Source organism: Cherax quadricarinatus, chromosome 37, assembly GCF_038502225.1.
Source record: "Cherax quadricarinatus isolate ZL_2023a chromosome 37, ASM3850222v1, whole genome shotgun sequence".
Lineage (NCBI taxonomy): Eukaryota > Metazoa > Arthropoda > Malacostraca > Decapoda > Parastacidae > Cherax > Cherax quadricarinatus.
In genome coordinates, this window is record NC_091328.1 from 6905428 (window position 1) to 6920509 (window position 15082).

The 15082-nt window shown below is 36.8% G+C and overlaps 1 protein-coding gene across 2 annotated transcripts; it reads right to left on the bottom strand.

The window, feature by feature from the left end:
- Window positions 1-936: 936 nt before the first annotated feature.
- Cnep1r2 (CTD nuclear envelope phosphatase 1 regulatory subunit 2) lies at window positions 937-11979 on the bottom strand. Of its 2 annotated transcripts, none has more exons than XM_053795376.2 (5): window positions 11701-11944; window positions 9213-9257; window positions 7770-7841; window positions 5283-5417; window positions 937-2563 (listed from the first exon to the last, which is right to left on the bottom strand). In XM_053795376.2, exons 1-5 carry the CDS (start codon window positions 11825-11827, stop codon window positions 2418-2420), a joined length of 525 nt encoding a protein of 174 aa, XP_053651351.1. In that variant the 5' UTR covers window positions 11828-11944; the 3' UTR covers window positions 937-2417. The 2 variants fall into 2 exon arrangements, with proteins under 2 accessions (XP_053651351.1, XP_053651359.1); XM_053795384.2 differs by having other exon boundaries at window positions 2271-2563; window positions 11854-11979.
- Between the last annotated feature and the right edge of the window lie 3103 nt (window positions 11980-15082).

The window sequence follows — 15082 nt, forward strand, 5'->3', positions numbered from 1 at the left end:
GTGCTGTATGATCCTAGTGGGTTTAGCACTTGGTTATGACTAGTAATAATTGTACCTAAGAGTCCCCTTGAGGGAGGTTACCCTCAAGGAAAGTTCCTTGATGCTGGTGAGGGGCTCTTGATCTAGGGCATTGGATCTGTGCTCCAGTTCCCTGAATACCTTCCACATCCTCCCCATAGGCACTATAATCCTTTGGGTTTAGAGCTTCCCCTTGATTATAATAATAATAATTGAGGGAGGTTCTTTGATGCTGGTGATGGATTCTTGATATAAAAATTTAACCCGTGCTCCTTCTTTGCACTGAATTCGAGTGCCTCCCACTCTTTCCATATGCTCCCCTCAAGGGAGGTTTTTTGATGCTGGTGAGGGGGCTCTTAATCTAGAGAATTGGATCTGTGCTCCAGTTCGCTGAACTGAGCCTGAAAACCTTACACCCCCCCCCCAGGCATTGTATAATCCCTACGGGTTTAGTGCTCCCCATGATTATAATAACCTCCCCATGTGCTGTATGAGCCTTGTGTGTTTTGTGCTCACCCATGAATGTAGTAGTACTAACAATGTGCCTAGGGTAAGGGGCCTTTTCTCTGGGAAGGATGCTTGCTTGACTAAGAACCCAACATATTTCAACATAACACAGAACAAGCCACATGAGGAGGGAGTAGAAAAACCTCAGAACTCATCAAAGGTATATCAAAAGTTGTACATGAAGAGGGGCCCCTCTTGCAATAAGATTTAGATAAACAACTTTAGCACAGGTAGTGGGCTACCAAGGGTAACATTTGAGGAAATGGTTGTAAAAGCTGTGTGGAATATCAGCAGAAGTCAAAGATGCATTCTCAGTGAATGATGTCTGGATAGAGTGAGTAATGCTTCATATATCAAATCTGCACCCTTAATTTGCTTATTTAAAGGTCAATGGGTAAAATAAAATGCAAATTCTAGTTTTCAGAGGTTCATTCAAGGATATCTTGATACTAGTCACTATTGATAATAAAATTTACAATGTACATGATGAGTAAGAGTAAAATACAGTAGCCCCATTGGTACAAATACACCTTTCTGTACATTATGTATTTATACATACATCATCCTATTATGATGCACTTAAGTCACTATTTTGATAATGAAATTATGGGAAAAACTGATATACTGTACATGATGAAAAAACATCATAATGAATTCTCTAGCAATACTTGGCACACTTTGTTTCCAGGAGTTTATGATTGCTCCTCTGAGCAACTAACGAATGACCATGTAATATAAGTCCTCAAATATGTTACTGATAATTCAATGGAGTAATCAGGATTTGAACACACAGTCGCTCAGTGCGAATTTTCAGCACATTTTCATAAGATTGGCTTTAAAATGCTTAAGTATACACTGTATTTACAATCACTTCATTATTGTCTTTCTCAATTTCTTAAGCAATGTCATATATGTATATACATATATAAACACAATTTTAACTGAAAATACAGGTTAGTTATTTATCTAAGAAATTAATACATTCACATTAGGGCTAAAGAGAAAGAGAATGTATGAGGGAAGAGTAAAACAAGGAATACATTTGAGTAAAATACTTGACTATCAAGAAATAAATCCTTAAACTAAAATCAAGAATATACACACTGAAATATTTGTGTGATGACATGCAAACATTTGATCATCAGAGTACCCTGGCAGACATATCTAAATCTGTCACAAATAGACAGAATTCCTTGTATTCCACTACAGGTTCTTAAATGGTCACATAAATCTTATGTGTGGATGGCCAAGTAGGATTTTTTTTTTTACATACACAACCTGTTACACTTTTTACTAATATTCTGTAATGCTCTACAATGAATTACATATTGAAACTAAAGAGCCTAGGTCCACAATATGCTGATGTTACTTACAGGTAACTAAGTCTAGGTAAAAGCTGCCTAATAATTGTCAATTAAACAAATGTGCAATCTTTAAAAATATACAGATCCCATTCAAAATGAATAGAGCAATAAAGGAAGAGAATTACTTTGATGGTTATCTGCAATTATTGACCTACTTCAGTGGAATAATTCAGTACCTGAGTGATATAAAAATCTTGATGATACTGTGTAACTGCACAATAAAAATAATAACTTTTACAGCAATATTATCATGCCTATAAAATGCATCTTAGTATTGTAGTAGAAATTTGACTGAAATGCAATTTATTCAGCAATAAATCATTGCTAATTTAATAATGGAGTAAACAGGTAATTGGTTCCTTGATGCCGTTTTAATAAATTCTTCTACGACTTATTGATTTAGGTTTAAAGTTATGTAAGTAAAGCCCTTACTAATCAATAGTTGCAATACAGCACTGAATATTCAATTGGAGTATTGTATCTACATATAATAATAATATCACCTTATATCCTAAAAATTTAGTTTTCTCAGGTTGTTGTTGGGCGTGGCTTGAGGATCAGTTTCCCTGTGTCATCACACGACATATTGAAGTCCACCAGAACTGCCCGCGTTCGAGATGTAATTATTGAGGGTGATACCACTTTTTTGTGAATGCCCATTATGAATAACAGAACTGAAAAAGCAATAATAAATTGTTTTAATATTTTATATTTATTAAACTTTGTCCATTCATAGCCAGTCTACACCATATTTTAATATTTTTTTTTATTATTATTAACACATCGGCCGTTTCCCACCAAGGCAGGGTGGCCCGAAAAAGAAAAAATTTCATCACTGTCTTGCCAGGGACATGCTTACACTACAGTTATAAAACTGCAGCATTAACACCCCTCCTTCAGAGTGCCGGTACCGTACTTCTCACCTCCAGGAATCAAGTCTGGCCTGCAGGTTTCCCTGAATCCCTTCATAAATGTTTCCTTGCTTACACTCCAACATCAAGTCCTAAAAACCATTTGTCTCCATTGACTCCTAACACGCTCATGCACGCTTGCTGGAAGTCCAAGCCCCTTGCACACAAAACCTCTTTTACCCCCTCCCTCCAATCTTTCAAAAGCTGACCCCTACCCTGCCTTCTCTCCACTACTAATCTCCAAACTACAGATTCTCTGCATTATATTCACACAACACATTGCCCTCAGACATGACATCTCCACTGTCTCCAGCCTTCTCCTTGTTGCATCATTCACAACCCATGCCTCACACCCATACAAGAGCATTGGTATAACTATACTCTCATACATTCCTCTCTCTGCTTTCATGGATAAAGTTCTTTGTCTCCAAAGACTCCTAAGTGCACCACTCACCTTTTTCCCCCCTCATTAATTCTATGATTCACCTCATCCTTCACAGACCCATCTGCTGACACGTCCACTCCCAAATACAGTGGACCCCCGCATAACGATTACCTCCGAATGCGACCAATTATGTAAGTGTATTTATGTAAGTGCGTTTGTACGTGTATGTTTGGGGGTCTGAAATGGACTAATCTACTTCACAATATTCCTTATGGGAATAAATTCGGTCAGTACTGGCACCTGAACATACTTACGGAGTGAAAAAATATCGTTAACCGGGGGTCCACTGTATATGAACACATTCACCTCCTCCATGCTCTCTGCCTCCAATCTGATATCCAATCTTCTGTTACCTATTTTTTGAATCCTCATCACCTTACTCTTTCCTATATTCACTTTTAATTTCCTTCTTTTACATACCCTACCAAACTCATCAATAATAATAAAATAATAATAATAATAATAATCTTTCTTTCAACACACCGGCTGTATCCCACCGAGGTGGGGTGGCCCAAAAGGAAAAACGAAAGTTTCTCCTTTTACATTTAGTAATATAAACAGGAGGAGCTACTAGCCCCTTGCTCCTGGCATTTTAGTCGCCTCTTACAACACGCATGGCTTACGGAGGAAGAATTCTGTTCCACTTCCCCATGGAGGTAAGAGGAAATAAACAAGAACAAGAACTAGTAAGAAAATAGAAGAAAACACAGAGGGGTGTGTACATATATGCTTGTACATGTATGTGTAATGTGACCTAAGTGTAAGTAGAAGTAGCAAGACGTACCTGAAACCTTGCATGTTTATGAGACAGAAAAATGGACACCAGCATTCCTACCATCATGTAAAACAATTACAGGCTTTTGTTTTACACTCACTTGGCAGGACGGTAGTGCCTCCCTGAGCGGTTGCTGTCTACCAACCTACTACCTAGAATAATAATAATAATAATAATAATAAGCCTGCAAAAGCTTAAAATCTTCATTCATACCCCTCTTCGTGAAGTTTTCATCCCTTAACCCCTAAGCGGTCCAAACGTATATGTACGTTCTCTCGTGTAGCGCCCCCAACGTATATATGTTTTCTTTGTTGTTCATTCAACATTGCCACGATAAGCCAGAATCACCTAGACATGAGAGAATGGGTGTGCGCACTCACTGTGCACCATATTAAAATAATTGGGGATGCCTGGGTACTATATGCTTTTTTTTCCTATTAAAAAAAAATTTTTTTTCCTCAAAAAAATTTGGGGCGCTATGCGAGTGAACGTATATATGTATACGTTTGGACCGTTTAAGGGTTAAATACTCTATACATTTTTTATTCAATTTTATTTGACTCTTCTATTATACTGTACAAGATGTTACATCAAGTGACAACTTATACAGTATACAGTGGACCCCCGCATAACGATTACCTCCGAATGTGACTAATTATGTAAGTGTATTTATGTAAGTGCATTTGTACGTGTATGTCTTGGGGTCTGAAATGGACTAATCTACTTCACAATATTTCTTATGGGAACAAATTCGGTGAGTACTGGCACCTGAACATACTTCTGGAGTGAAAAAATATCGTTAACTGGGGGTCCACTGTAATAGTTTTTCTTTGAAAGCCTAGCTTCACACAGATAAAGATTGGCAAAGCAACTCTTCATATAAGCATCTTATGCATCCAGTACCCCAGTTCAACTATGCTTTATCTTTTTTTAATAGTTTCATAGTTTTAACTGTTACCATCTCACTGCTTAATGACGCTAAACACTACTCCCCGAGTCTCACTCTACATCATTCAAATCTTTTCTCTTACCATTTTTCTTTCAAAAATTTGCCTCCATACTATTTCACTAAAGAAAGTTATCACTCAAGTTACCATTATTACCTGTTCAATACTGTACATATACGTACTGAACATCAACGCCTCGTGTGATTTTTGGCACATCTTGGATGTGAACATGCAGCCATTTTTAAGTGACTGATTTAATCAAACAGAAAGAGAATTTTTTTTTTCCAATGGAACAAGAAAGTGCTTTGATCTTACTTAATGCAGAGGCAGCAAAAGTGAAGAAGAGGTGATTAAGAAGAGACTGGAGAAACGATGCATCCTGTGTTAAAGGATCCGTGAGCCAGAGGTAGGCACCAAGAGCCGTGCTGAGTGCCACAAATGCCAGTACCACTGAAAAGAAAACAATGTTGATATACACTATATACTGTATTAAATAAAGGTTGCATTACTGCATTTACCTAAATAAGGAATAAAACAGAGTCACTTGCAAGTCATGTTTGCTATTTATAAATAATAAAATAAAAAAAAAAGGTTTCAAAGAATTTTAAGCTGGAATTATGATAAAATAATTTGAAATGAATAATTATCAAATATGGTACTAGTCGTTTAACAACTGAATACTTTTGCATCTTCAGTACAATGTAACTTTTTCCAGCTAAAAACAAATGCTTGGATATAAAGATGAAAACTTCATACTAGAACATAGATAACTAAAGAGGATGCACTCCTACATTGGTTTAATATATGTTTTTAATAATAATAATAATAATAATATTCCATGGGGAAATGGGACAGAATTCTTCCTCCGTAAGTCATGCGTGTTGTAAGAGGCGGCTAAAATGCCAGGAGCAAGGGGCTAGTAACCCCTTCTCCTGTATAAATTACTAAATTTAAAAAGAGAAACTTTTGTTTATCTTTTTGGGCCACCCTGCCTTGGTGGGATACTGCCGGTGCATTAAAAAAAGAAAATAATAATAATAATAATAATAATAATAATAATGGAGAGCGCATAAATCTGTAGGGAAAGGAAGGAGGGGTAGGGGTCGTCCTCGAAAAGGTTGGAGGGAGGGGTAAAGGAAGATTTGTGGGCGAGGGGCTTAGACTTTCAGCAAGCATGCGTGAGCGTGTTAGATAGAAGTGAATGGAGACGAATGGTATTTGGGACCTGATGAGCTGTTGGAGTGTGAGCAGGGTAATATTTAGTGAAGGGATTCAGGAAAACCGGTTAGTTTTATATAGCCAGACTTGAGTACTGGAAAGGGGAAGCACAATGCCTGCACTTTAAAGGAGGGGTTGGGATATTGGCAGTTTGGAGGGATATGTTGTACAGTGGACCCCCGCATAACGATTACCTCCGAATGTGACCAATTATGTAAGTGTATTTATGTAAGTGCGTTTGTACGTGTATGTTTGGGGGTCTGAAATGGACTAATCTACTTCACAATATTTCTTATGGGAACAAATTCGGTCAGTACTGGCACCTGAACATACTTCTGGAGTGAAAAAATATCGTTAACCGGGGGTCCACTGTATATCTTTATACATATATGCCTCTAAACTGTTGTTCTCTGGGCACCTCTGCAAAAACAGTGATTATGTATGAGTGAGGTGAAAGTGTTGAATGATGATGAAAGTATTTTCTTTTGGGGATTTTCTTTCTTTTTGGGTCACCCTGCCTCGGTGGGAGACGGCCGACTTGTTGAAAAAAAAAATAATAGTAATAGTAATAATAATAGTAATAATAATAGTAATAGTAATAATAATAATAATAATAATAATAATAATAATAATAATAATAATAATAATAATAATGTCTGAGGGTGTATAAATCAGGTGTGGATTGAAGATTTAGGGTATCCAAGGCAAGATTGGAAGAAGGGTGTGAAAGAGGCATTGAGAAGTAAGGAATTGAACATCTAGCAGGCATGTGAAAATAATTAGAGCAGAGTGAGTAAACAGTTAGTCCATGCGATTTGAGGTGCTGTTAGGGTGTGAAAAAGGTAACATATACTCAGGGAAACCTGACTTGCCAGATGGTTGGCAAGTGCAGTAGCTACACTTTGAAACTCAGATTTTATGGTGTTTAGTGGTTTAACATTAAGCTATGCAGTCTGTGACATTCTAGAAAGGAGACAGAAAATGAATGATGGTTAACAGGTCTTTTCTTTTAAGTTACCACATAACTTCAAAATGTTGAGGAATGTAATTTCAGTTCAGGGTCTTTCTATTTAGTTTCTTTAATCTCTCCTCAGCTCTGAGGCTATATGTACTGTATTGGTTGCAAATATTTGTACCTTTTCAAGCTCCTGGATATATTTAATCAGGTGAAGGGGGGGCCACATGCTTACACTGCATATTCTAAAATGACCAATATGTACATTGTGTGGAGTGTTTAATAGACTCTGCTTTAAAGTTTCTGAAAGAGCAATAAGGATATTTATTTCAGTGGCACTGTCTCTGATGCTGGGAATATTAAGGTGGTAATGCATGTTAAGACCAAACTTTTTTTCATTTTGTTTTACTGGCCTGCCTATGCCAACTTCCATGGACAAACAGATTTAACTTCAGTTAGTGCAGAACCAAATTAAAAACCAGAAAACACTGCGTTCAGTTTCCTTGCACAGCACGAGTCCAAAAGTCTCTCCTTAAGTGTTGTACCTAACATTTAATTTTCTGTGTAGTCAGACAGTATGAGTACACAACATAAACTACTAAAGTACAATTAGTAGGTACTATACTCACTTCTCCAACGGGTCGTGGCAGGCTGCAGTCGAGCAATTACTTCTGTTAACCGTCGCTCAAATGCTTTTAGATCTGAAACATAAAAGTTCGTTTAATGTTGTATCTGAATTTTATCTTTGGTTTTTCAACTGGTGTATTCAAACCAATTCAATTCAAAATAAGTTTATTCTTGTTTTAATCTTGTACTGCATTGTCCTTAACTATACAGTATTTATAACTACATGTATTTCCTGTGAGGGGCATTAAACCTCTGTATGGTTGGCCAAGGTCCCATTTGCTTTTATGCAGATTTGATAAGTTTCTGCCATATTTTCCAGGTGTAAATTATAATGTGGTGTATTTGTCTCACCCACATTCCAGAGAACATTCCCAATAATTTACAATGAGTTTACACAATGAAAATTCTATGTACATCCTTCATATTTGAAATTTTGCCTGCCTTAAATGGGGCTATCAGTGTACAGCTATTTCAGTCTAATGAGTACAAATGACCTTAAGAGATATGATAATCTTAAGAGACACGATGCAGGTAAGTACTGTGCTTTAGGAATACCCAACTAAAAAGACAACAATCACTTTGCTAGATAAAATATGCTTGCAGCACAAATCCAAAATATTGTGGACACAGGAAAACAAGAGGGGCTATAGTGTTCAGATAGCTTACACATGCAATATTTTATTCTCAGTGTCAACAGTGTTAGCTAAGCTGCTTATATTACAGTATACTCTTGTACAGTATACTATTAACAGTTGTCCATTACAGATATCAAATAGAATTATTCATGTTTACATATACTCGGCTATACAGGCTGACTGGACTGGACCCCTGTGAATAACCCATGAAGCTGATTATCATCATTATTATTATTAATACATTCCTAGCAAAGCACTAAAACTATGTGTAATTCAAAGCAGGTGCTGACAGTAGAAGTAAAGGCACAGAAGAAGTATGAGAGAAAGGAGGCAGTGTGGAGGCAGCAAATCTGTTTCAAATGGAAAGTCAGACAGACTCCACAATAAAAATGGGACTTTCAGAGGAAACAGCAGACAAGAATAAGCATGTCAGAGCATTGAAGGAGAGATCAAAAATGAAGTCAGCATACTCTCTGATGAGCAGGAGAATCTATCAAAAGATGGTGATCTATAAGCATGACCTGACAATTTTTGTAGTGTGGCACTGGGTGCTATAAAAATAGTGGAATGCAGTATAAAGTATTTGCATGGCTATCTACAGAAATACTGTAAATTGTCAAGTGAATACCATTGGAGATACAGTGAAGGGCATATAACAAAAAAACAACCATGACTGAGATCTTCTGTTACACAATACAGTATACCATACTGTGTGGACGGTTATACAATATGTAGCTGAATTTACTTGTAAGTTACATAAAAAAAAATATAAAAAAAATATTGAATGAAGTTTAAAGGTTGACTGCTTACCTTCACATGCTGTCTGCTCAAGAGACATGTCTGCTAGAGTCCTTCCTGTAAAAGTAAAATTGAGCAATTATTCCAAGATGAGGAAAGTTTTGGCTTTTCATTGCTGTACTCTCTCGAACATTTTTAATTAAGCTACAACATTAATAAACAGAATACTTTATAGTTTTAATTAGTGTATATCACTCCAAATGAGTACACATAAACAAGTCATTTTTTACCAGGCAATCCTCATCCTTCAGACAGTATTGTCACCAAAGAACAAAATAAGTCATATTAGTAATGAACACATGGGTAATATACTTTACCCAAATAAACTGTATCTACTGAGCATTTGCTTCCACTTATGTCCCAATGAAAATTAATCAAACCACAGATTATCAAACAAATCAATCTATACATCAATAAATCAATACAATACTGAGCATCAAAAAAATTATCTCTCATTGAGAAAACCCATTTTGATGGTTAGGTTGGCTCATGTTTTGGCAAAGCTAATTACGATACCATAACTTATTGTAACTACAATTGAGTAATCCAAAATAAGAAAATTTAATTAGGCCTTGTACATAATTTAAAACTTTTACAATAGTTTTACATAGCAAATTATGTAGAATCTAACCTAAGACAACTCAATTACGTCAAAAACTGCTTTATTTTCACCGGGGTTCTTGCATTAAATATGGTAGTCAGTATAGTACATACTTAGATTTATTATTACATAGGCATCAATAGATGTCACCGTATTCTTTACCCTTAGTGATATTAAAGTCAATGAACACACAAATGAACATATCAGTAAAAGAAGTTTTTAACACACTGGATGTCTCCCCACAAAGGTAAGGTGGCCCTACAAAAAGGAAACACATTCACCAGAAGTGTGCAGACATCATAATCTGAATTACTCTCAAAACTGTAGGCACTATACTTCTCACCTTCAGGACTCAAGCCTGGCTAACCGGTTCTCCCTGAATCTCTTCATAACTGTCACTTTTCTTGCACTCCAACTTCATATCAAGCCAGAAAAACCATTCATCTCCATTCACTCCAGAAGAGCACCCAAAATCTTCTTTATCCTCTCTCTCCAACCCATCCATAGGTGACCCCCTACTCCTAATTCTCTCCACCTCATATTTATACACCCTCTTGGTCATCCTGTTCTGCTCCAGCCTTCTTAAATTCCTGAACTATCTCCTCAGCCCTCTGAATTATACCTTTAGTAACCCCACTCTGTCTTCAAATTTCTACACTCTGAATTCTATGCATAATATTCACACCACACACAATGCTCTCAAACCAATTATGAATATTTTAACAATACAAGAAATCACTACCTTCCATTCTGCAGTTTCATTTATTACAGATTCCTTAATTGTTTTAAATTGTTTTATACTAAGACTGGCCTTGATATGAACAGGTAACTCACTCCAACACTCGATTTACATATTGTTGTACAGAAAAAAAAGTTTTGTTTTGAATATATCAAGGAAATATTGATGTAAAGCATCAATATGTACTGGTATTGTTCTGTTTAATTCAGTCAGTATTTAACTCAATACCAATCTTTCTTTGAATTTTGATTGTAGATACTATATATATTACATAGTAATTAAGAAGAATGTAAGAGGAATAAGACTGTACATCATCCAAAAAATGGCAAATTTAAGTCAGAGTTCAAGTCAAGAGTTACAGAAATAACATTAAAAATTTGTATAACATCACTACCAAATCTTGAGGACAAATACTGGCCCAACAATGGGTACAGTTTAGAGCCACAATAGTACACAGTTCAGGGATATGCGGTACACGTAAAAACAGAAGCCTGTTCAATGTATTTCAACTCTGGCAAGATTGCTCTCTTTCCTCTCTATTTCAAGAATAAGTGAATATATGGCCATTTTTTCTCTTCAAAGTTTAATTACCCTGTGGTAATCAGTCCTTCAGCCTCAAAGACCTATACACAGAAGACAGTAGATGAGGTACTCAGTCCTTCAGTCTTGCAGAACTGTCCACAGAAGATAAAACAAGATGAGGTAATCAGTCCTTCTTCATCTTGTCATTACATATCAATTTTACAATGATTTGGTCAGGCTGTCACTGCTTGCAGCTCACACAGTCAACAAGTTTTGCCATTTCACCCTGTAACTATTCTCTTTCTTAAATGTTAAACGCAATTTTGTTCCATTAACTGATGACATTGCCGAGAACAGGTCACTCACTGATTAGTCAGTGAGGTCAGATCAGACTTTTTCTGATAGTAAGTTTATATATGCTCAGGTATACATAAGTACAATCATCATATATAAATTACCTAGTTTAACCCCCTAAAAGAAAGTCAAAAGTGACTTATTTCCACTGGGATCCTTGACACTCGCTGAAATGTTATTTAGAGCTGTAAATTTCCCATCACAGACCTGAACACTGTCACGTGTGTTACACAACACTTATGCGTGTTACAATCTTACAAGAAAGAGCAAAAATGTGAACTAACTTTCCCAAATGGACTCAGTAACGCGGACGTTTTGTCCCTCACAAGTGACGACAGAATTGTCCCTGGAGGGTCCGAGCCATGGCCGTGCTGGTGACCCCTCACACTGTTGCTCTGGTGTCTGCCACATCACAGAGCCACACAGGGTGCTCCTACCTTAGTGATAAGAGATAATAAGTATCAGTCATGAGGGCCAAGCCAGGACAGCTGAGTCTCACTGTTGATGTTGATGGTGGACTTATCAAGGGCCAACACAGCTTGAGCCGTATAGGAATCCTGTCTACCGCTTTCCAGGCAGAAAATATTGCCCAAATCTCGACAGAAGTGTAAAATAAAATAGTCCTCACAAAATAATTAAAGTGTACTTTTTATTTATTTAAATCTCAGAGAGAGCCATGCGACAATACCATACTCGAGTTAGTGGCCGGATTTTCTATAAAGCCGTACACCGGCGCCCATAATGTAAACAAACACTGTGTGTTGATTGGTTGATGCTCATATAGGCTCAGCCAATCAGCACTTCCAAATTGCCGTTGACCTGTGCCACGTTCAAAATTAAGTAGAAAAAAAAAAAGAGTAGTTTTCACTGTGATATTTTATACTTTTCGCAATATAATAATTAATATTTTTTTTCACGGAATTCTTATGTGAAATTTTATTTTAATATTTTTTTGTGCTATTCACTACTTCTGTTTTTAGTGATATTTTATTTATTTATTTATTTATTTGTTTGTTTATTTAATTTATTTATTTATTTATTTATTTATGTCTTTGGAAACAGTGCATTGAGATTATGTATTTACAATAATGGGTTGCAAGCAATGAGAGCCTTTATTATGCCTAGGCATTATAAGCCAACTTAACATTATTGGTTTACAGTCTACTTAACACTAAGGTTTATATCACTAAGAATTATATCATAATTGTATAGTAGATTATTAATTGTAAGTGAATCTAATTTATATATGACATAAGATATATTCATATATTCAAAAATGCTTTTTGTGAAACAATGATTCAATTATATTCCTGTTAACAATGGATAAAATGTTCAAAAGTAATTGTTGAAGTTATGATGTGGGAGAACATATTGAGTAAGTGTGTACTGAGTATTTAGTATTTAGTCTAGGGTGATTAAGTGGCTTTTGAGAAGAGTCTTAAATTGATTTTCAGACTGGGTTACTTCAGTATCTTCTAGTAATGAATTCCATATTTTGGGGCCCTTTATGTGCATAGAGTTTTTACACAGTGTGATATGGACACGAGGTATATCAAAAAGATGTGTCTTGTGTTGTGGTCTTGTGTCCTGTTAAGGTTGGTGAGAAGTTTGAGTGGAGGGTGCTGGCGGGAGTGGGAATTTGTTATCATTCTGACTGCTGCCTTTTGCTGGGTTATTAGAGGTCTTAGGTGATTGGATGTTGTTGATCAGCATGCACAAATTCCATATGTGAGATAAGAGTATATGAGTAAATGGTACAAAGCTGATTGTGGAACGTAATACCGCATCTTTGATAGTATGCCTACATGCCTACAGTCTTGGAGATTTTCTTGGTGATTTGTTGTATATGTGTCTGGAACTTAATGCTACTGCCAAGGTGGATAATGCTCTATGCTGCTCATGTAAAAATATGATTGACTAATAATAAAAGCATAAATTCACTATGAATAACAATAGTTTATGGCAGCCTGAGAGGCACGAGGCTCCCAGGCTTTGACTATTTTTGGTTATCCTGGTGGATAATTTAACATGTCTTAAACTATGTATGATAATTGTACTCACGTGTACCTGTGCCTAAATTAACTTACTAATTTCAGAGGCAATTTTCTAATTTTTGTTGAACATTAAAATGGTATAAAATACCGACAGGTTGTTAGGTAAGACACATATGCAACAGTTAGGTATCTTTATTTTGAAACGTTTCGCCTACACAGTAGGCTTCTTCAGTCGAGTACAGAAAAGTTGATAGAAGCAGAAGATACTTGAAGACGATGTAATCAGTCCATCACCCTTAAAGTTTTGAGGTGGTCAGTCCCTCAGTCTGGAGAGCATTGTTCCATAGAATGAAACAATATGGAGATGAAGTGACAGGATGGAGCCTATTTATAGCGCCAACAGGTGAGACGTAGGTCACTAGGAGAGGTAAGAACTCAGATGTTGGGAGGTCAGGTCCCTCTCAAATCCAGCCGTTCTCACTAGTAGAGGTTGTAAAAGTTGATTGTAGGTCTGTACCAAGATACCCTTGTGTTGCAGTGTCTGACAGGTTGAACATTAAAATGGTATAAAATACCGACAGGTTGTTAGGTAAGACACATATGCAACAGTTAGGTATCTTTATTTTGAAACGTTTCGCCTACACAGTAGGCTTCTTCAGTCGAGTACAGAAAAGTTGATAGAAGCAGAAGATACTTGAAGACGATGTAATCAGTCCATCACCCTTAAAGTTTTGAGGTGGTCAGTCCCTCAGTCTGGAGAGCATTGTTCCATAGAATGAAACAATATGGAGATGAAGTGACAGGATGGAGCCTATTTATAGCGCCAACAGGTGAGACGTAGGTCACTAGGAGAGGTAAGAACTCAGATGTTGGGAGGTCAGGTCCCTCTCAAATCCAGCCGTTCTCACTAGTAGAGGTTGTAAAAGTTGATTGTAGGTCTGTACCAAGATACCCTTGTGTTGCAGTGTCTGACAGGTTGAACATTAAAATGGTATAAAATACCGACAGGTTGTTAGGTAAGACACATATGCAACAGTTAGGTATCTTTATTTTGAAACGTTTCGCCTACACAGTAGGCTTCTTCAGTCGAGTACAGAAAAGTTGATAGAAGCAGAAGATACTTGAAGACGATGTAATCAGTCCATCACCCTTAAAGTTTTGAGGTGGTCAGTCCCTCAGTCTGGAGAGCATTGTTCCATAGAATGAAACAATATGGAGATGAAGTGACAGGATGGAGCCTATTTATAGCGCCAACAGGTGAGACGTAGGTCACTAGGAGAGGTAAGAACTCAGATGTTGGGAGGTCAGGTCCCTCTCAAATCCAGCCGTTCTCACTAGTAGAGGTTGTAAAAGTTGATTGTAGGTCTGTACCAAGATACCCTTGTGTTGCAGTGTCTGACAGGTTGAACATTAAAATGGTATAAAATACCGACAGGTTGTTAGGTAAGACACATATGCAACAGTTAGGTATCTTTATTTTGAAACGTTTCGCCTACACAGTAGGCTTCTTCAGTCGAGTACAGAAAAGTTGATAGAAGCAGAAGATACTTGAAGACGATGTAATCAGTCCATCACCCTTAAAGTTTTGAGGTGGTCAGTCCCTCAGTCTGGAGAGCATTGTTCCATAGAATGAAACAATATGGAGATGAAGTGACAGGATGGAGCCTATTTA